The sequence below is a fragment of the Rhinolophus sinicus genome, linkage group LG05 (genome assembly GCF_036562045.2).
Source record: "Rhinolophus sinicus isolate RSC01 linkage group LG05, ASM3656204v1, whole genome shotgun sequence".
In the NCBI taxonomy this organism is placed as follows: domain Eukaryota; kingdom Metazoa; phylum Chordata; class Mammalia; order Chiroptera; family Rhinolophidae; genus Rhinolophus; species Rhinolophus sinicus.
Genome location: NC_133755.1, coordinates 105,772,470 through 105,796,652, shown reverse-complemented (window position 1 = coordinate 105,796,652; position 24,183 = coordinate 105,772,470). Strand labels below are relative to the sequence as shown.

At 39.7% G+C, this 24,183-nt stretch overlaps 1 protein-coding gene across 1 annotated transcript; it reads right to left on the bottom strand.

The window, feature by feature from the left end:
- Positions 1-2,121: 2,121 nt before the first annotated feature.
- Positions 2,122-2,533, bottom strand: PDPN (podoplanin). Its single transcript, XM_074334000.1, is given in 3 exon segments — positions 2,122-2,324; positions 2,327-2,353; positions 2,356-2,533. Coding segments are annotated over 3 exon segments (408 nt in total).
- Positions 2,534-24,183: the final 21,650 nt, after the last annotated feature.

Here is a 24,183-nt window from a genome sequence, read left to right as displayed (position 1 = left end):
AAATAGCCCTAAAAGAGCAAATAATCTCTCTCTCTCTCTCTCTCTCTCTCTCTCTCTCTCTCTCTCTCTCTCTCTCATACTCTCTCTTTCAGGGCCAGGTTTTGCACATTGTCTAGGTCACAGTTTACACGTCACCTGCTCCTACAGCCATTCCTGACCATCCTTTCTCCAATACGTCTGCCACTTCCATTAATCTCCATCTTACCCACTTTTTTGTTTCCTTTATAAAATTTATTTTAGTTACTAAATACCACATTATGTTATATAATTATTGTAATGTGTCTCCCAAAAGAAAATATAAATTTCCTCAAGGCAGAAAGTATTTCTGTCATGTTCTCTTATGCTACTCTATAGGCTCTCACTGTGCCTAGCACATAGTATCCCTGCTAGTGTTTGAATAGATGATTGAACAAATGATTACTAGTAATACTTTTGTCTATGAACTCCAGATTTGTGCTCATATTTTAAGTAGTTTTGTGGTCATAGATGTCATAATGTATGTTCACCTGAAATTTTTATATTTCACAGTGAGGGAAAGAAAGAAAGGATAGGAAAGAAGAAATGGGACAGTATCCCTAACTCCTGATCAAGATCTGAGTGATAAAATGGAAGGGTATTTAAGCTCATAAAGCCTTTCTAAGCTTCTTTCACTCAGTCACCTGATGGACAAATATGGAACCAATGCTGTTGGGTCAGCTGGGTTTGGGCATCACAGGGCACACTGCTTAAAATACCATCCACACATTACTGAAAAGAATGGAAGGGATGAGATGTGCTTCCCACTGATAGTTTACATTTTTTCCTGTTTTATGAACTCATGCTAGTTTAAAGGATATAAGAACTGCACAAACACATTCAAAAGAGAGTATCGGTTTAGTAGAAAATTTTTTTTGTTGTTTAGGAAAAATAGTTCAATTGATCTATGGGAAGAAATGAACTAAGTGAGATGATGCCAACACAGAATGGCCGCTTGAGCTCATTTATTTTGTTCTTTTCAATTATGACCCCACAGAAATAGGGGGTATATCATAAAGACTGGGAATATCTCTTATTTTTAAATCAAGACTTTAAATCCAGCTGCTTCTTTACAGCTGGTATTTTATAAGATTATTTTTGCTTCCTACTTCTAAATGTTAGAAAACTGACAGGTTCTATTAACCATGCTGACTCACACTCTGGGTTTTTTTCTGTTTGGAGACCACATGGTTTTTGGTTTCTTGGACACTTGAGTCAATGGGAGCATTGGATGTCCAGAAACTCCCTTGGCATACAAAGCTGAAATATCCATATGCCAGAACAAAGTAGTCAATTTCAAGGTCCCGTGTCATAGGAAAGAGAGAGGGCCACCTCCCTAGATCTAGATCTCCACCATCTGAGGGAAGCAGAGGGGGCAGGTAGGAGCAAACCTTTGAGGCATCAAGTCATTGTTGGAGAACATGGTAAAGCAAACCCACAGGCTGCCTCTTGGCCTTGTTATGAGAAACAAAATGCCTTCTATAAAGCACAGACTTCCTCTTTGTGATCTAAAATGGATACCTTTAACATAATTTATCTAGACCAGTGAAAAGCTCTTTACATATTATTCAAGGTTAGATTTTCTGCTTGATTATTCATAGCAAATCAGGCTTTAAAATAGACGAAACTATACTGAAATGTGCACATTTCAACAGAACAGAAATTGCAGAAAGCTTATACCACTTACTGACACAGCACTAGACCCAAGGACTCCATTGTATAAATATTTCCTAATTCCTTTGTGTTTTAACAATAACAGAGAATGGTAAGAATGAAGACATGTTTACAGTTTCTAATATTGATAGAATTATGTTGTCTTAGTTACAAGTCATTTTACACAGATTATTCCCTTTTCTGTGCCTTTTGTCTTTTAATCATTGTTTATAAAATTTACATTTAAAACATTTTTCAAAGACAAATACTTAGAGGAGCAAGTCTGGTGAATTATCTTTCCTTTGCTCACTAGTGATAAACAGACGGAGTATCATGGATTTTGAGTTGGGTAGCCAAGCATTTCTATGGGTTATCTTCTCCTACATGCTCAGGGAACAAGGGAAGCTGAAAACTCACTTTTTTATACATGTTGGCAGCATGGCACAATTCTCGTTAGGGTGAGCACTTTCCCAATATCTTTTGCACAACAACAATGATGATCCCGCCAATGAATCCAATAGCTAGTAAGACCGCAGCTATGATCTCAACCAAAATCACTGTTGCCAAGGCATCTTTCTCAAATGATGTTTGTGTCTCTCCACTTACTTTCTCCATGGAATGACTAGTTGCCACATTTGGGGTTGTGGTGTCTGGCTTTCTTCTTGAGCATAGACTGTGCTTTTGGAGTTGGCAGATCCTCTGTGCTTGTTGGCCCCAGAGCTGTGAAGCCAGAAGACTGATGGGGTGCCTCACTAACACCTGGAGTCATAATGTCATCTTCTAGGAAGACTGTGCTGGCTCCTTCTGCCAGGACCAGGACCAATGTGCTTCCCAAAATGAAGAGTAGAGACCGGCACTTCCACATTTTCTTAGTTTGTTCTCTTTATGCACCAACAGCTAGTTTCTGTGCTAGAGAAGATCAAAAAGCTCTGCAGCCACAGGTTGTAGCGTGGTGAAGTGTGAGAGGTGGAAGCTGGAATGCAGGCAGCAAAAACTGCAGTGCAGGAGGGATCCCCCAGTCCCTTCACCTGCAGTGGCTGGAGGAGCAAACTTTGCAGTGGGGAACTTTCAGAGCAGAACCAGCATTCATCTCTCCCAAAGAGGAGCAGGAAGTGGTCAGCTGTAGAGGGGTTGTAGGTTGGGATCACGAGGATGTTTGGCTACAGCAAAAAAAGATGAGTACAGGCCAGGTTTAACATAACAGGACTACAGTTGGGGGGCAACAAGGGGAGGGCAACCAAGATGTGTAGAGGGCCCTAAGCCCTGGCAAAATTGGCTTTTACTCTGTTCCGCAGCAGGAGAGAAGGGGGATGCATGTAGTAAGTGGTTCATTTATTTACTTTTAAATGTATTAATAATAACAATAATAATTAATATTTATTTATTTATTTTTAGAATAAGATACAGCCTAGGTTTTTCTTGTTATGAGAAGCAAACTTTTCCTTGTGTCATTAGGAACTTTATAACCAAGTATGGGATTATCCTTGTTAATAGTGAATTTGATGGCTTAAAATAATAATAATAAAAAAAGGGACCATCCTCATCTGGGTGCGTCAGAGGCTGCTAGAGTTGGTAACTGCACCCTTTACCAGGGTACTGGAGCAGGTGGGCTCTGGGGGCTGCTAGAAAGAGCTGGGCAGACTGTGGCTTTGGCAGTTTGAGAAAAAAGGCTTAGCTTGATTTCCACCACTCCTGACTTTGGATGCAACATTGCGATGCTGAAGGCCCATGGAGGTACGTGTGTAGATGTCCTCGTGCCCTTTCTGGCTTGAAGACAGAAGAGACCCCATGAAAGGACCAGAGAGTGGTCTCATGTTCTTGGTCTGCACGAACTGCGCGTTGGCCTCCGTATGGGTCCTGCTGGCGTGGCAGACGCAGGCCCCCCCAAGATGGTATGAATGTTGTTCCTGGACTGGGCTTCCGGCTGTCGGACCCCCCTCCCCCCAGGCCTCCTAAGCGGCCTGGTCAGCCTGCAGCACTTGGGATTATTGCTGGAGCCTATGGTGATCCTCCAGGTTCTGGCGAGACCTCGGCAAACTGAGAGCAAGGGAAACGTGGGCTCCCGGGAAAGCTCCAGGAGAAAGGTGCCCTCCCGCATCCCAGGGTGGTGGGGAAGGAATCACTATGGGCTGAGGCCCGTCACAAGGCTGACAAAGAAGCCATGTATCCTCCCGGTGTAAAGCCAGACAGACCAGACCTTAGACCCAGGGCTGGGAGATGTGCCAGGTGACCTCTGTTTTGGTTGGTGTCAAGAAGTCGGGTGCCCAGGCAGCACCCAAGCCGTGGAAGCACCAAACACATCCGCTCCGGGTGTGCACGGGTAGAAAATGGCCCTATAGGCCCTCCCCCCATCTTTTGGAGTGCAGAGACCAGCTCTGTACCACTGAGGCCTGCAGCTCCCTGGCCCCATGACCCACCTCGAGAACAGCCAGGACCTGGGGCTGAGCCCACCCAATAGGACATGGCAGCTTGGAGAAGAAAATGCTGGAGATGTTGTTAGCCACCAGCAGCCTCTGGTGGCACATAGCCCACTAGGGCCCAGCTGAGGGCAGCGCACAGCTGTCGCTGAGCCCACTGGACCAGACACCTACCAACACAGTGACCACACTCTTGCTGCCAGCTGAGGTGGGTAAGTCCCTGATTGTCCTCTTCAAGTAGGTACTGCCATCGCCGCACACCACCACCCGCCACCACAAGCTATGCCCAGCAGAGCCTCCCACTGTACGGCCCATGGGTGCTGCACTCGGCTTCCTCCCATGACATGTCCCTGTGCCTGGTATTGCCCTAAGAGTTTGACACCGCCAGGCAGTGCCCATGACACAGGTACCCGTGTCCCCCAGCAGTTTCAACTACAGCAGCTCTCGGTTCCAGGAACCAGCGGGTACTCCAGGGCCTGAGGAGATGCTGCCCACATATGTCTGTGGACGAGTCCCTGCCAATCTTGTCCAACACAGACACCCTGAGCGCTGCCCCCAGCAAAACGGACTTGGACAAAGACACGGAGGGCTTTGGGTTCCCTCACTGTGACATACTGCCCGATCCCCTCAACTTCTTGACAATGCCCATCCCATATAACATATGCATAGTGAACCCCAAAATGCTGCTCCCAGAGTTGGCCCAGCTGACAGAGTCTAGACTGCATCCAGAAATCCCTGTCCCGCCACAACCCTGGCACTGCCACTTTCGAAGCCAAACTGATGACAGCTGCCAAAACCAAGAGGTTGGTTGATAGGGGCCCAGCCCATCGGCCACTCAGCTCCCAGAGCGAGGCCAGTGACAGGGGCAGTCGGGCACCCCTATCCAGAGGTACTAATGTGGGAGAACTCCCTCACTATAAAACTTTTAAGCCTTCCTCACTATAAAACTGTGTTTCCCCAAAAATAAGACCTAGCCAGACAATCAGTTCTAATGCGTGTTTTGGAGCAAAAATTAATATAAGACCAGGTCTATTCTACTATAATAGAAGACTGGGTCTTATAAAATAATACCGGGTCTTATATTAATTTTTGCTCCAAAAGATGCATTAGAGCTGATCGTCCAGCAAGGTCTTATTTTCGGGGAAACAGGGATGTTTTAAGCCTCCCTCACTATAGAAATTTTAAGACTCCTTTTCCCTAGTTTCTTAGCTCCTTAGCCCCTGGTTTTAATCACTCTTCTAATCAGTTTCTAAATCCTAAATTAAAGATTGCTCCTAGCCTAAATCACAGAATGTCTCTCACCCATGCCTAATAATTACTTAAGCTTGTGCACTCTAATCATTGTAGTCCAACATTCCCCAAGCTATTCCAGACCAAACTCTTGGATAAACAAAGGCCATCCCAGAGACCAAATGCATTTTAACACTCCTCCAGGCCAGTCCATACCTAACCCCTGGGTTAAATAAAGATAATTGGGCTTCAAGTACTACTCCTGGAACCAGCACTTTTAATTTATTAACTAACATCTGTCTCTCCTCATCTAGGGATTGTCAGGTTACGAAGCTTCCAGTGCACCCCGACCAAGGCAGATATGAGACTCCTTCTTTATTTAAGAACAAATAGAGCAAGAGTTTTGTGAATCCCCATTAGGTAGGGACAGCTCTACCCCCCTTCTCAGCTTGAAGCAACTCCCCACAGAGTCTTATGGAAATCATGTCTCTCAGGGAAAGCAAGGCAGGCAGTTAGAAACAGGTAATTGGGTCTCTGCATTCCTGCATGTCCAACATAATCTACAGGGAGCACCACCTGGAGACCTCCCAAGTTTTTCCTCATCCGCCCTAGCTATTAACCGCTGTGAGGATGTAACTAAATTGGACTGTTCACTCACACCTGCACAATAGGTCACCACGACCTCCATCTCACCCTAGCCTCATTATACCGTCATTATAATATCATACATATGTCTGGTAGTTCATTAATATTATAACAGAATGAACTCTGGGATGGGACATGCGCAGTCTACCAGGGTAAGATAACAGCCCTATATCAATCACAGGTATTAATCAAGCAGTCCTGTGCCGGGAAGGGATAAACCCATCACAGAGAAAAGAAGTAAAAGTGCCAGACCCTGCTAACAAAGGGCCTTGAGCCGCTTTTCTTAGTGCTTGGGGCCTGCTCCTAGTTCTTTGGAGTTTACTATCTCTTCTAATAAACTTTTTCACCAGTTTATTTCTGTGTTTCCTTCAATTCTTTGCTCCAGACACCAAGGACCTGGACACCAAGCCGAGGAGGACCCACTCTCCTGTAACAGTACTCAGTTCCCAAGATGGCCACCGGAGGCCCATCCAGGTCGCCAGCAGCCAGCAGAGGGGGTTTAGCATCACCGCCCACCTCCCTCTCCTTAGTTTCATTGGAACTGGCCTACCTGCACCATTGGAGCAGCATTGGCATGGAGAATGAGGAGCTTTCCTCCAGTGTGTGTGCTATGCAACATCATCAGCGGCCCAGACTAGCCCCAGGCCTGAGCTCCATTATGGATGCATGCACTTCTAGCCCGCAAGTTGCAGTGGAACTGTGATTTCCAGGTGACCCAGTGTGGGGACAGAGCCCCAGAAAGTAGTTTACAGGCTCTCGGCCTCACGTGGAGGAGTGCTGGCTCGGGTAGTAGATGGCCGTCAGCTGTGGCTGATTGGCCGTCAGCTGTAGCCAGTTAGCCAATTAGCCGCCAATATAACTGCTGCGGCTAGGGAGGAGAGCCGAGGAACAGAGCCGAGGAGAGTGGAGGAGAGTCGTCGGTTGGAGGGCAGAAAAACGGACAGCAGGTTACACGTGCAGTTAACCCAGCCTCCAATGAGACCATAGTGGTATGACTCCCCTACCTATGGCTCCGTGGGTGTTCCTTTTTGGCCTCACCATGTCCTGCGTTCTTGTGTGGGGAGCGGGAGCAGAGAACCTGCAGGCCGCCCCGCACGACATCCTGATTCTTACTTTTGGTTCAGTGGCAACACATGAACGGTAGGGGCAGACACACATTCTGCGCCAGATGCTGGGCAGCAATACTATTGGGTCCACGAAGAACAAGGCTTTCTCCACCTGCAAGGTGGAGTTGTAGCCCCAACCCCGACTCGGATCTTTCCTCCCAGAATGTGCCACCCGCGTCAGAAATAAAACAGGTACTCAGCTAAAACAAACAAACAAACAAAAACAGAATAATGCCCCCTGCCCCAAAATGTCCATGAGTCTTGTGAATGTATTACTACATGGCAAGAGGGAGTGTGGGGACAAAGTCCCAGAGAGCAGTTCCCAGGCTCTCAGCCTCAAGTGGAAAGGTGCTGGCTCAGGTAGTAGATGGCCGTCAGCTGTGACTAGTTGGCCATCAGCTGTTACGGGTTAGCCATTAGCCACTGATATAACTACCGTGCCTAAGCTAGCACGGTGGATTGCAGTTAGAATAGGGATTGCAGTTAGCAAGTGAGGTTGGTTGGCAGAGAAGCGGACGTTTGCAGATTGTGTGGCTCCTGTTTCCTGTGTCTCCAACCCAGCCACCAGCGAGAATATAGTGGTATGACTCCCGTGTCTATGCCTCCATTGTTGTTCCTTTTTGGCCTCGCCATATCCTACGTTCTTATGCAGGGAGCAGGACCAGAGACCCTGCATGACAGTATAATTAATATTAAGGACCTTCATATGGGGAGATTATCCTGGATTGTTAAAATGTGTCCAATCTAATAATAATGGAGAACATTCTCTGGTTATAATTAGCCAGAGAGAAGTGTGACACCACAGAAAAAAAGTCAGAGTTTCTGTGTTTGAAGGATTCTCTCCTAGAGCCTCCAGAAAGGTATACAGCCCAGGCAATACTTTGATTTTAGCTCTGTGAGAACCATATTATGCTTCTGACATACAGAACTGGAAGATGTAAATTTTACTTGTTTTAAACTGCTAAATTTGTGGCAATTTATTATAGCAGCAATATGTATAATTTGTCCATGGTCATTAGGGTCTGGAGCACAACTGAATTTGAAATTGAATGCAGTGGATGTACTTGATGTACACTGAACTGTGCTTTATGTTGGAAAGTAACAATGTATGTTAACATTGCACATAAAAGGGGAAGATATGTCATGAGTATTTGTTCTTTTTTTTTTTTTTCCCCCCATGCAGCACCTGAGTAAGCCAGATAAATCAAGGAAATGTTGCAAATGGGGCCCCGCCTTCAAGTATAAAACAGTAAAGGAAGACAATATACCTCTTCTCAGAATCAGCATTTTGGAATGAATTGGAACCCAGGAAGCTCTAGGTAAACAATGTGATCATGAGTGTTTTTGAATGTCTAGTCCCTGTGGCATGGTAGCAAATTTATAGAAGTTATAGTCATCCTAAATAGATTCTTAGGTTTATGGTGTTTCTTTCACTTATGCCCCATATCATTTCTATAGCTGGTTAGCTAGATAACATATTCCATGGGTCGTTTGATAGCTGTCTAGTAATTTTTTCTGCAGAAATTGCAGAAGTCATACACCTCACCATAACAGAACCTCCAAATTCTTAGTCTTGCCCTCAAATTCAAGTGTGGGCCTTAACTGGCTGTATCAATTACTACATGCAGGATGCACTATGGTGTTTGGTCAGTATATGGATATATGGTCAAATCTGGGACATTGAGAAGTAGGACAGCCTTTCTGAAGGCATCTGTTTTGTTTTGTGTATAGATGTCTTTGCTACCTAGTTCCATAGCACTCTGGAATGGTAGAAAAAATTACAATTACAAATTTAGAAAAAAACAAAATATCCATCATTCAAGACAAGAAATAGATTGTTTATAACTATTTTGGAATCAGAAAATCCCAGATTCTGCACTGATCAGTATTGTTGGTATTTTAACAAATTGAACAAAAAAAAATTGTGTGAGTGTGTAAGTATTTTTTTTCTTCGAAATAGTGACCGATGTAATAGGAAAACTAAGCTGGAAATGGGAATGGGGTAAAGGGGTATTTACCTTGATATGGTATGGGAGAGGATGGGTTACATCTTGGCGGGCCAAGAATCTTACTGTGTAACTGCAAAAGAAAAGAATAAATGCAAGCAAAAGAGAGAGATAGAGATAGATAGAGATAGAGACAGAAAGAGAGAGAGAGGGAGGGAGGGAGAGAGAGAGAGAGAGAAACTATTTTTAAAGACATCAGAAACCAATGGAAGCAACAAGGATTTGATTCACTAAAATTCCAGAAAGAGAAAAGCCCTTTGAAAGGAGCTAATGATTCCCAGCCATTGTATTCCCTCTGGGAATTTGCCAGATAATGGCACACATTGTGTTTCTATTGGCCATAGTAGACAGATTTTATAGTAGAGAAAGAAACAGCAGGAATTTTGACCATCTTATGGTGCTGGCATCACAGACTGGAAGCTAGATGTTCTGGTTATGCATTTCTCTAAAACAAATCACTACAAAATTTAGGCTTAAACTTAGACTTAAAACAATTTTATTTTCTCATGGTTTCTGTGAGACAGAATTTCTGGAAAGTATCAGTTTAGGTGATTTGGTCCCAGAGTTGTCTCTCAAGTGATTTTAGTGAGATGTGATAAGCTGGGACAATGGAGGGGTGGAGTAGCTGAGAGCTAAATGGATCTTTCTCCCTCCCTCCCCCCTCCCCCTCCCCCCTCCCCCCTCCCCCCTCCCCCTTAATAGAAAGAATATTGAAGTCATATTGTATGAAGAACATGCAGCATAGGAGATACTGTTGTGGTCATCTTTGGGAATTACAATGTACCTTAGTACAGTCTGCCCCTGACCGAGACACGGGGTGAGTTTTCATTATGAGACATTTTCTGAGTTCTGTGTCAATGGAAATGTGTCAGATGCTAGGCTAGAAAGGTGGTGTGAATTCCCCTATAGTCTCACAGTGCTTTGGAGATAAGGTCTAGCTATTATAGAAGGAAGGGGCCTGCAACAAAGCCAAGATTATCTCCCCTAATTCGTTCAGCAGATTATTAATCCTCTTAGAGTGAGGTTATAAATTCAGCTCAGAACTTCTGGGAGGTAGAACTATCAGGGCTGAAGAAAGAACTTCTTTTACTCAGGTAAAAGCCTGAAAGGAGCCTGGCTTAATCCATTTGGGCTGATAATAACAAAATATCACAAAGCGGATGGCTTATAAACAACAGAACATTATTTCTCACACTTTTGGAGGCTGGAGGCTGGAGGTCCAGGATCAGGGTGCCAGCCTGGTCAGATTCTGGTGAACACCCTCATCCAAGTTGCAGACTGCCAACTTCTCACTGTGTCCTCACATAGTGGAAGGGGCAGCTAGCTCTCTGTGGTCTATTAAAAGGGCACTAACCTCTTTTAAGGAAGGTCTGTCCTCGTGACATAATCAGCTCCCAAAGGCCTCATCTCCCCATACCATCACCTTGGACATTACGTTTTTAACATATGGATATTTTCACTGACTCTTGAGCTATTGACAGGAGGTTGTGTTTTGTCTCTCCCTTGTAAAGCTCCAAACTAGTAGATTAAACATTCAGACCGTGACAGAACCCATCTGTGCAACTGGGGTGAATCAGGTCTTTAATACTTGCTGTCTGCTATTCTGGAACTCACATATTTTCTAAAAACATATGTTCATGTGTGAACTGCTGCTTTGTTTTCACACCATTTATCATGACAAAGGCAGCAGCAGCCTCTTTGACACAAGGAGTAAGGGAGAGGGCATTATACTTATATGAATCATGGTTGGGGATGACTATTTGTAATTTAGGACTTTATTTGGGTAAGGCCCATATGCAGTGCATATTTCTACTATGGTCCAATGGAGATGAAGGAGTGTGAGTTATTGGATGGAAATTCACACTGATGTTACCTATATACACAATCTAGATCTGGTGATTGCAGTTTGCTGGATAGCTGTTATAAAACCAACATTTTCTCCATAGGTAATGGAATAGGCTAGAAACTCATGAAATGCTGCTTGGTAAACAAAAATGAGAGACCTAATATTTTTGTACTACTAAAGATTTGTTACTTTCAATATTAAAAGAGTTACTACATTAATATTAGTGAAATAATATCCTTGTGAACCCTTGTTTCTAAAACTGTGAGAGCCCCACACATTCTTATTCAGATTGTTACACTTATATTGTATTGTAAAATAACCATCCTGGAGACAAGTAGTAAAGCAATTTTTAAAGTACAGAGGCTTTATAATATTACATGCCAAGTGATTATTTTCAGGGAACAAAAATCAAATTCTATCTGCTATGCAGTAGGATGGTATTTTATGATAATAGAAGATACTAGCAAACAAGTCTTAGTGAAGTTTTAAAAATTAGACAGATTTCTACCTCTCAACATTACCTTTATAAATGATCCATCAATGAGTGCTACCAACATTCTCTCTTCCCACGTATTTCATTTTTCTCTTGGCATTTTCTTTTGATTCCAGTTCCTTATGATGCTTATAAGAACTCGAAATGCTACAACTCTTAAAAGCTGACATTTTTAGACTCACCGACTAGAATAGTGCACATCCTCAAGTTGTATCATTTTGCCTACCCTTCTCCATGGACAGAAGAGTAATTCTCCATCCATTTTTTTTTATAGCCTAGAAACTGTAGATTGAAGAAAAAAAAAAAAAATCCCCAATTCCAGAAAACACAGAGTGATTCATGAACAGGGAGAAGAGTTCTGACTGGAGAAGGAGAAGTTCTGTATGTTCTCAGAAACTAGAAACTTGCACCAGACTAAATATGACAATATTAGATAATTATTTGTAGTTAGAAAATATGAAAGAAGAGGAATACTATCCATATATTAAAATGAAATAATAAGATAAAGTAAACAAAACAATGACTGGGAAATTCATCCAGGTCTACTTGACTTACTAGGGAATTAGTTCACAGAAAAGTGCAAGTGTGGCTTCCTCTTAAGAGAAGGAGTAAGAATGAGAAACCATCAGGTAGCCTCAAGAAGCAAGACCAAACAACTAGGTTGGAACCAGCAACATTAGCTTCATTGAAAGACCTGGGATTGACGCAGGTATGATTCAGTCTATCAATTTATCTTCAAAATTGATAAACCTGTATACAAGACTTAAAACAGTATGTTTTTACATCCTTAAGAGCAATGGGCTTCTAACATGCTTTGCATTACATTAACCAAATTCAGGTCTAGAACTGCAACTGACTCAGAGAATAGGCATACACATCTTTGGAAGAGCATTGGATGTGCCTTCTAAAGCATTTCTACAGGAAGAGACCCCAAAGTATTTTATATGACTGTAATTATTGGAAGTTGAAAGCATATGGCAAAATGTGTAGAAACTTACACCTGTTTCTGGAAAACCTGAATACAGTCTATGATCCAAAATGTTGAACTACAGAAAAAAAAAGAAAAAATAAGAGGCATATGTGCTGAAATGTTCAAAAAATTCAAGCAATGGTTCTTTTGGAAATGGTTACTAGGTTAATTTATTTTATATATCTACAATACTATATATACTTCAGCTTTTTAGAAAGGGATTCTTAGAATATGCATGTTCCACTTGATTTTTAAAATATTCAAGTTCATTTATTATGACAATTATTATGAACAAATCATCTTAAAAAATTGTTTTCCCTAGCACTTCCTTTAGCATTGACTGCAACAGAAAGGTAAAAAGTTATTTTTTAGTGGTAATTTACCTAATTCAAATAAACACTATATATATATCATCTCTCCAGAAGAGTTTCTTTATGAAACTATAGATATCTATAGTTATACATAATCTAAAAAAAATAGACAATAAAAACTATAGGAAAATTCCGTGCAAAAGTTCAAATTTTGAAACATTTAATGTGGAAAAAAAGTGGCATTTTATTCTTCTGGGTAAATACAGACAACTACAAACCGAGTGTAATATAATCATTTGAGGCAAAGAAGAGTGCAGTCTGTAATGTAAACAAGTTACCCTCTGGCCACAAAGCTTCACTTGTGTTTCAGCTGGAAAGGAAGAATGGCTTTTCAACCTCTACAATTAGGAGATTCCAGTTGAAATGCTACATGGCCGCATATCCTGGAGCTCTATTTTTCGCCTTCATTTAACACACTATGAGTAAATGGATGACAGATTTTCGAACCCAAACTTGTAGTGTGTTATTTGTGCCTTTTCTTGTCTATGAATTGTAACACTCTCTGTTTCATATTTTTTCTTTATGTGTTCTGCTGACTGATTTATAATTTATGGAAGTTACACATATCTCCACTAATGTTCAATGCCATGCAACACTGTCTGTTTTCTCTAAGGAATAATGCCATAGGATGTTTTCAGTATTCATATAATATTTTTAAAACCCAGAGTTAGAGATAGATATTCTTTAATCCACATTCAGTAATAGTTCATTCTGTTAAAAAATGGCTGTTTCTGCAGGTTTTAAATTTAAAGTTGGAATATGACCTTTTTATTTTTCTGTATAACAGAAAATGAAAACCTATTAGCTTTAATAGAAAACAAAAATCCAGACACATCCTTAATATGATCAAGGATTTCTGCAGTACAGGTTAAAAATGAAGAGAAAGTCATGAATATAACTCTGCTATGACTTTAGAGCAGGTAATTATTTAGCTGCATCCATATCGATTTACTTTCTTGGCTATTGGAGTCAATATAGACTATCTACTTATCATTAATATTAAGGTTCTAACAATAATAAGATATGTGCTATACTAGGCTCTGGACGAAAATCATGATTTGTGTTTTATAGTCCAAATATCCCTTCTTATTTCTTTCTAAATTTGGTAAATAAAATAGTAACGTGAAAACATTTACCAGCTTTCTGTTAAATGCTTTTAAGCATCAGATCATCTAAGTTTTAGAAAGATGATCTCAATATAGGAGGAGGGAACTGGAGTATGGGATATCATATATCAAAATCCTGCTACATTTGTTATCATTAACTAATTAATGTTGTCAATACCATGTTGATGAGGTCAGGATGCTCTTGTCCCATTTTAACACTCTTGCTTGAGTGGCGGCTTCCATCAATATTCCTTAACACCTCTGAGACCAGGCTAAAAGAGTTAACAGCTTATTAAAGGCTATAATTACTTAAACATAATTGAGTTTTCTAAGACTTGAGTGTTTGAGAAATAGTTCATATCCTGCTATTTACATCTCAGAAGTTCCCTTTTATGCTGTGGTGTGTCTAAGGTGTGATAAAGAAGAGTGACTTGCCCATAATGTAGAATTGTCCTGGGAAATGGCTGCTGAACATGGAGTCTATGTCTGAGATTTGAATGTAGATGAAACCATTTTATTAGGGTTTAGTTAATATTGAGTGAGAAGAAAACATGTATGTACCACTTCTAGTCCTGGGCCCATGCACATCTCCCACACTACCTTTTATTGTCTCCCATCCAGTACCTCCCTCAGTCTATTCAAACTGTCTTTTAGTTAGACACAGAATGCTGCCATTTGCGTGCCAATATATCCGTGTATAATCAAGTCTTTATAATACAGTAAGAGATTTGGTGTCCTCATTTAACTTGCTCAGGTCTTGTTTGGTGCTTCTTGAAGATCAACACAAAGCCAAAGGTACAGACATTTTTTTTATCAAGCTTCTGTGATAAAAACTATACTCATATACTAAGAAAAAAAACTTCACTTCCTCATTTTCATTGCCCTTATACTTGTGATTCTGGATATGTGTGTATATGTATATGCATGTGCACATACACATAAGCAGACAGTTTTACTATACATATAAAATGTTGACCTTAAGCAAATGGACAGCCAGATATTTCTTCAACAAAGTGAGTTTATTTGGGAACAACAAAGAATTGTAATTCTGGACATGCAGTCTGATGGCAAGCCATACAAAAGTTCAGAGAAACAAAGTAGGGGAACACACTTTTATAGACTTCGGAAAGGCTGTTGTAAATGAAGAGTTCATTGGAGGAAATTGAAAGTTTGAAGGATAGTGACTTTCATTGGTTGAGTTAAGGCAGTCTCCCATTGGTTGATCTATAACTATACAAGGAGGATTTTTTTTTTTTCTTTCCTTCCATCTGCTGAAGTAATAAAGTTGTATCAGTTACTGTTGTAGATGCAAAGTATGTCTCTTCCAACTGGGGTTGGTAGTGTGTGTTGAGTGATATGTGAGTAAGAATTCTTTCTTCTCACCTCCAGATTCCAATTTAAATGAGGTTTCTCTTTATTGGTTTTTACAGTATACATATATGCATTTCAGTGTGAACATAATAACTTTTGTGAATTATAACAGAAATAATTTCACTATCCCAACCACACACCAATTCCTTATTTCACTCACTCCTCCGAGATAAAGTGAAAGTTATTTACCAGGTTTCATATAGATTGCTAAGTCTTTTTGTTTGTTTGTTTGTTTGTTGTTGTTGTTTTTTGTTTTTTTTGTTTTTTTTTTTAGATTGCTAAGTCTTGATTTCTGAAGATTAGCAAAAACAACATAGAAACAAGAACTCATTCTCATAGTCTCTCTTTCTCTTTCTCTCTCTCTCTCTCTCTCTCTCTCTCTCTCTCTCTCTCACACACACACACACACACACACACACACACACACACACAGTAAAGTTTCAAAATGCAAACACCAACACTGACCATGTCAAACAAAGCTATTCACATGAAGATTGTTGGGAAAAGCTGTGATGTGCATTCCATCTTTAAATCCCCAGTTGACCGCATAAGAATTGGCCTTGGACCTCGAACACTTCTTTACCAAAAGATAGAGAGCAATCATAGCCTATATTGGACTTACCGTTTTCTGTGGATGTATCTTTACCTTTTCAGGCTCAATGTGTTCTCCTTTGTCCTGCTGTGTGTAATATGACATCTACCCAACCCCACTATTATAACCATTCCCAGAGTGGAAGGAATGATGTCCTTTACCTACAACATGAGAGGGGCACATGCACACTATAACCTAGTGTGGACTGGGGGAAAAGACCTACAGGCCATAGGAGACCAATGTGCAATTTAAAGTTGATATTTCTCTGCCTCTTCTCTACATGAGTAAAGCATTATTCCATCCAGTGCCAGAGTGAGTCTTACCTTCTTGGTGACTCTTAACCCATGTAGTGGATTTGACTGCTGCTACTGGTAGAGTGGGACTCTTCCCCTGGAGGTGATGACAAGTATAACTTGCTTGATGGATATTCTCAATTATTTGACAGACTCTGTACTCTTACATATTCCATTTGCAGTATCCATCTTTTTCAGCTCTATCATGTTAGTATTTCAGTAAAACAGTTAATAACATCATCATAATTCCTAGGAGAAAACACAAACAAAAAGCTCAAAACAAACTGAAGAACAGCAATGCTATCAATAAAATAAGCAAGCACCCCCTCCCCCACACACACGCATATGCACACACACAAAATACTTTGCTGAAATACGATAAAAAATGATACCAGACCACAAAATAAACAAACGACACAGACAAACAAACTGAATAACTTCCTTGATACTACCATGTTTCCCCAAAAATAAGATCTAGCCGGACCATCAGCTCTAATGCTGTCTTTTGCAGCAAACATTAATGTAAGACCCGGTCTTATTTTACTATGATATAAAATTGGGTATAATATAATATAACATAAGACCGGGTCTTATATTAATGTTTGCTGCAAAAGACAGCATTAGAGCTGATGGTCCGGCTAGATCTTATTTTCAGGGAAACATGGTGAATAACATTCACCACAAAAAAACAAGTGAAACAGTGATACTTTGGATCTTTAGTTTGTATTTATGTTACTAAAGTCCATTCAAGTGGTTTTCAACAGAATAAGGGAAGTTGGTTTGTTTATTTGTTAATAGTAATCAAGTTCTCACATATTTTATACATCAGAAAATTGCTAGCCATATTGAAAACAAACAAGAACAAAAAGTTGTTTAGATTTTACCATTCCCATGAATTTTCAAAATTTTTAGACATGCTTACTTTGGGGTAGGAGTTTATATCTCTGTAAAATCAAACTCACCAAGATACGTAATTCACCTTCCTCTAAACAGGTTCTGCCATAACTAAGTATCTCCTGTATAAGGCCCAGGAAGTTTGTTGGGGAGTGTTTATCCTCCAAGATTTGAAGTGACCTTCTTTCTCCTTTGCTTCCCTCTTTTGTAATATCTTGAAAATGACCTTTTTTTTCTGTTTAATTTTGATGTGTGTTATGGACTGAATATTTACGGTCCTCCAAAATTCATATGCTGAAACCCTACCCCTTTATGTGATGTTATTAGGAGGTTGGGTTTTTGGGAGGTAATTAGGATTAGAAGAGTTCATGGAGATGGAGCCATTATGAGTGGGATTAGTGCCCTAATAAGAGTCATACAAACATTGATTTCTCTCTCTGTGCTCCACCATGTGAGGATACAATGAGAAGTGTGCAACCTGGAAGAAGGCTTTCATAAGAAACCGAATGCTAATCTTGGACCCTAATCTTGGACTTCCATTCTACAGAACTGGGAGAAATACATTTCTATTGTTTATAAGCCACCTAGTCTATGGTACTTTGTTATAGCAGCCTGAACAGACTAAGACAATGTGTAAATACGTGTTTTACATAGTTGTCCTCAGCCATTTGTGAACTGGTAAATATCTGCCCTGGATTTTCTGGTACTTGTATCACTCCTCAAGGGAGTATCACTCCATAAGGGAGTATCCTCAGGTTATTTTGGATCAAATTTTATAGCCCCTTCATCGTGCAAACTGAGGCACTGCTTTGTTCCCACAGACTATTGCCCTTATCACAAAGCCCATTTGCTTCTCTTAGGTCAATTTTTCTCTCTCTAATAGATTAGAGCTTTTACTGGAGTTTATTTCTAAAGTCAAAGCCATGCACTGACATTTCTCAGTCATATGTGTTCAATGTGATTAGTTTCCCATTGAAGACCTGCTCCTTTGACTGTGTGGGACAACCCTGATATTTTTTGGTGAATTGTTATTGTATGAATTTCTCAGGAAGAATAAGCCTGTAGGAATGCGATTCTACAGTCATCCTCTTCAGGTTACTCCCTACCAAATTAAGACTCTCCAACTGCAATTAGATTATATGTGGTTAAATTTATTAAAATGAGGGAAATTGTAGAAGGAAAAGGTTGATAGTGCCCAGTCTATTCTAGATGTATATTTCCTGTTGCTGCTGCAAGTTCCCAGAAACCTACTGGCTTTAAACAATGAAAATGTATTATAGTACAGTTATGGAGGCCACAGTTCCAAAATGAAGGTTTCTGCAAGGCTGCAGTCCTTCCATAGATTAGAGGACAATCTATTCTTTGCTGTTTCTAGCTTCCAGAGATCACGTGCATGCTTTGGCTTGTGCTTAACTTTCAGTAATGGCATCACTCTGACTTCTGCTTCATTACATCTCCATCTCTGACTTAGTCCCATCTGGCTCCCTCTTATAAAGAGCCTTGTGATTTGCATCCGGTCCACCTTAACCAGGTCTCCTTATATCAAGATCCTTATCTTAACCACATATGCAGAGTCCCTTTAGCTGAGGAAACTAATATTCACAAGGTCTGTGCACTAGGATGTAGACAACTTTGAGGATGGGGGTGCTATAGTTGGAATGTTTGTGTCTTTGAAAAATTCATATGTTGAAATCCAAGTGCCCAAGATGACGGTATTAGGAGGTTGGCCTTTGGTATGTGCTGAGGTCGTGATAGTGGAGCCCTCATGAGTGGGGTTAGTGCCTTTATAAAAGAGGCCCCAGAGAGCGTGCTTGTCTTTCCATCATGTGAAGACACGGTTAGAAATCTGTGGTATACATCTTGGAAGAAGGCCTTCACCAGAACCCAGGCTGGTATATTGGTCTTGGATTTACAGCTGTCATAACTGTGAGAAATAAATTTCAGTTGTTTTTAAGATAACCAGTCTGTGGTATTTTGTTATAGCAGCCTGAACAGATAAAGACAGAGGCCATTATTCTGTCTACATACTGGGGATATTGACTTTGTGATATCTATTAGACATCTGGGTAGACATGTTGAAAGGCAGTGCGCTGATGAGATTGAGATTGGAGTCATTGATATGGAAAGTATAAGTACGTAAGTGATATTTAAACTTACAGGGGTAAGGTCTGATTACATGAGAGATGCAGACAGTAAGCTGGTTAAGAATTTCTTTAATTAACCAGATAGTCTCAGAGTTTAAATCCTAGCTCTGTTACTTATTATCTATGTAACTTGCCTGCGATTCATTTTCTCTGTCTATAAAAGGGAAATAACAATATCACCTACTTTATAGTGTTCCCATTGCAATTAATATATAGGTACTAAGTAAGAGTTTTTGTTATAGGGAAAAATTGTAGCTAAATTGGGGATTTATAAAATTTAGTCAGATGAGGGTAAGGGTATATAGAATCGGCTAAGAAGAATGAAGGAAGAGGAAAATTATAAAAGAGGGGTCTCCTGGCAGAGTAGAGAGGAAAGTGTTTCAAGAGTGGAGGAGGACAAAAAAAAGTCTCAAATGTTTTGAAATTTCATCTTGCTTTGCTACATGCAGAATCCCTTTAAAGGAAAGATTTCAATAGAAAGTTAGGGCAAAAACTAATTGAAGCAGACTCTAGGGAACTTAGGAGGAGAGAAAATGGAGACAAAATATAGAACATGCTCATAAGGAGTTTTGCTTTAAGAAGAGCAAAGAAATGGAGAAGTAGCTACAGAATACATATATATCTTTTTTAATATGGGAGGTACAAGGGAATGTTTGTATGCTACTGGGGATAGTCTAGTAAAAAGAGAATAAATTGATGATACAGGAGGGAAACTGGATGAATTCAAGGGCAAAACCATTAGGAGGTAAGTGGATCCGGTGTTCAAGTGGAAGGATAGTTACTGGAGGGAAGACAAAGTATGAGTGTCCAGATTCATGTGTTTTTGTGAAAACAAAAGAGGGAACATGTGGAAGTTCCCGGCTTACAGCTTTTGTTTCACAATTAGATGAAAAGAGAGGGAAAAGTATGAAACAGTATTTTCAGAGAACTGGAAAGTAAATTAATTGTCTGTAGCTTTATAATCCAATAATGAAACACAGCTGAGAACTCACTTGAGGCTGTCGTCATAAATGTAAAGTTAAGCTGTTTAGCAACATTGACTGTTTTTATCAGACAAATTCAGCTTCAAAGTTTACACATAAAGTTGGCCAAAAAAAAAAAAAGGGTTTTGCCATGCTTGTGATATTCAAATATAATAAAAATTTAAAAACAAAATGGATAAAAAGGACAAGGGATTAAGGATGGCTGCAAGAGAGCCATTATAATGACGGGCACTAGATCATGAGATAAGTAAGGAGGGCAGTGGTATGAGGTGAGTGATAGGTGGTGAAAAGTGGTAAAGTCAAGGGTTTATATTTCTGATTTGTTTTGAAAAATTGTTGAATAATCAGTGTAGCCTCTAATCTCTAAGTATATTAGTGGAATTTTCACTTGACTTACTATTTCACTGTCCCCTGATTCTGCAGGCTGTCTGGTCACTATGATGTTAGTTGCAATATCAGGGAGTCATCACAGAGTGTAATTTTGTACACAGCTTACATATTTCAGTTTTACTAGATCTCATAGTCTTTTTATTGCTCCCAAATTATCCTCAAACACTAAACAAACAACAACACAACAATAAAAACTGTTTAGCAGACCTATTGCTGATTTTTAGTTTGGTTTGTTTGTTGTAGATTTTTCCCCCTCTAAATCCATTCTACTGTGTTAAATTCTGATATTTTATTATTTGTCAAATATCCCTATATATTCCCTTTCTTCTCCTTGCTACCATATTATCTGCTCCATACCCTTGAGGAAACACCCCATTCTTTGATTTTCCATTGTTTTTCCAAGTCCTAACACTACACCTACAATTTGTACTATATGTATGCATAAATATATTATTGTCTCTAATCTTACAGAACAGGATACCTTTCCTTCTATTCAAGGGAAACCTTATTTCCTGGTTCTCTAAGAAATTATTCCATCAGTCACCTCATGTACTCTTACAGTACCTATCTCTCAAGATCTTTACTCTTCCTTCAATAAACATGGTCAAGTCTTTCTCACTCCCCTCTGTCAAAATCTATTCTTTTCTTCCCAGTTTTATAAAAAGTTAATTTTTATACTATGACTTTACTCACCCTTCTCTGCCACTCCCTGCTTCTTATTTAGAAATCAACCCAATGCATGTCTTCTACTTTCATCATCTACTAGCACTACTTGTTCAGTCCCATGAAGTTTCTTCCAATTACAAACATAATCATAATCGGTAATTTTTAGTCTCTTATATCACTGGAATCCTTTGATCGATCTGACAATGTTCATGTCTACTTTAAATTAATTTCCTTTTAGTCTTTTATCTTCATTCACCAGGTTCTTCTTTTACCTTTCTGACCATCTATTCTCATCATCTTTTGTGGTGATCAAGTCTTCCTTTGGAGCTTTGTGGTACTCCATGTTTGATCCTGGCCCACTCCATGTTTGATCCTGGCCCACTGCTTTTCTCAATCCATGTTCATCTTGGCAGTCCTTTGTATTGAACTTATTTTAACTCCCAAAGACTTTCAAATGTATCTCCAGTCTTGACCTCCTCCTTGATCTTGAGACATACATACACAAATGTCTTTTGCACAGACTGGTTTTATGAGCTCACAATTCATAATTTTATTTGCTTATTGCTTATATGTCAGTGGTGTAAATATCCAATAATATTAAGTGGCAAAGTTAAGGATGCCCATGATATATTGTATCTCCAAGTATCCGACACTTAATATTTCCTGACAGAAATGTTTCCTGAATATTTCTTTTAATATTTACTTTTTCTTCGCTCTATTCCTGTTTTCACTGCTTTTGTTCAGATCTTATCAAATGTTTTTCAAATCATGTCAGTTATTATTTCACTACACTATAAAAAATTTAAGGTTCTGTAAAGGGAGTAAAGCCAAGTTCTTTAACAGAGAAGTCAATGCTCCTACACTCTGGTTCTTAGTTCTCTCTGTGCACGTTTCTCATTTTTGCCCCAATGATACCTAATTATATGTAGTTCATTCACACTGTTTTTCAGCTACTATATATTTTTAGTCATATTACCCAGCTCCTGGAAGGGTCTCCCTAACTTCTTTTACTTGGCCAACTTTCATTCTTCATTACTCATTTCAAGTAACACCTACTTCAGAAAGCCTTTCCTTAAAACCCAGATAATGGTAAATGTTCTACCAATCTCACATAGGCATTTCTATGTATGTGTGTCCCTTATCTCCTGGTAGTGATCATACCTTTCTGGCAAAGCCACATCATTCCTGTTTGCATTATCAGTGCATAGCGTGGTACCTGACGCAATATGAACTAAAAATCATGCTGAGTCAGCTGAGTATGACTATTTCTCTAAGACCTATCTGTCAGTAGATCCCCGTCCTATCAGCAGGCAATGTCCTTATTTCTGGTTTTGGTAATAGTTAATATGTCCTGAATATTTACTATGAGCCAGACACTCAGTTCTAAGTTTTTTTTTACTTGAATCATCCCTGAAAAGTATTTATTGTTATTATCTTTGTTATCCTTATTCTCTTAGCTGAGAGAACTAGGGAACAGAGAGGTTGAGATACTTAACCATGATCACAAAGTTAGCAAGTGGTGGAGATTGGTTTCAAAACCGGAGAGTTAATGGTGCAATATGATATTTCAAACTTCTATCCTATTATTTTACGCTGGGTTTTTCACCTTCAATTTTTTGGAAAGAGGTTAAAAGAACACATATTACTTTTTATTTACATTCTTAGAGGTCAAGTTCAGATGAGTGATAAGTCTAGATTTAGTAATACATATATGCATGGCAATATTATATTGAAAAAAATGGAGCTATATCTCCAAATGCAGCTAGAATAATAGTCATCTTTAACCACCTGAATTCAAAAAACATAATATGAAGGTGAAGCTGAAGTAGAATAACATTGCATGTCAAATATAATTACACATACACACACACACACACAAACACACACACTTATATAGAGAGGGTGCCAAAAAATGTATACACATTTTAAGAAAGGAAAAAATTGTATTAGCTGTAATACTCTATACCCATAACAAAAGATGAATACAAGTCATGTTTGGCTTCTGCAATTATAAGAGGTGCTCAAAGTGGTTACCATCAGCATCCAAACACTTCTGATTATGGCGAACTACTGCTTGAGCAATGTTGACCGAAGTGTCCCCTTGTAAATATTTTTTTGGCACCCCCGACATTATGTGTGTGTGTGTGTGTGTGTGTGTGTGTGTGTGTGTGTGTGTGTGTATATATATATATACACACACACACATATATACACACACACACACACATATACACACACATATATATGTATATATACACACACATATATATATATGTATATACATATGTATGTGCATATACATATATATGCATATATATGTGTCTATTCATATTCACAGGATGTGGACTATAGCATAAGGAAGATAGTCAATGATATTGTAATAGCTATATAAAATATCAGAGGGGGAGTAGCTTGGGGGAGGGGAGTTATCACTTTGTGAGGGGTGTACATGTCTAACTATTGCATTGTTTTGTACACCTGAAAAAATATAAATAAATTTTAAAAATGCATAATAAGTAATGAGCATCCAACAACAAGCACTGTGGCTGTAGATGGTTAGTAGGGTAAGGTATCCCAGCAGAGTCAGCAGTAATGCTTTTACATTTCATTGTTGATAAGTGCAATGAGTTATTTACTGTAGCATAACTTGTTATAAGATCTGCATGAGGAAAACCCAAGACAGTAGGATCAAGAATGAAGGGTTTAATGGCCAAAAAGGAAGGAAGGGAGGGAGGGAGGGAGGGAGGGGGGGGGAGGGGAGGGGAGGGGAGGGGAGGGGAGGAAAGAAAGAAAGAAGGAAAGAAAGGAAAGAAAGAAGGACAGAAAGAAGGACAGAAAGAAGGACAGAAAGGAAAGAAAAAGAAAAAGAATGGGATAGCAGGTTTAAGTAATTTAGAAGGAGGCTTGAAAAGACGCAGGCATGGAAGTGTAGCCTGGCATTATACTTTGGCACACGTGGGAATGCCCATTGCAATACCCCAGATCCAATATA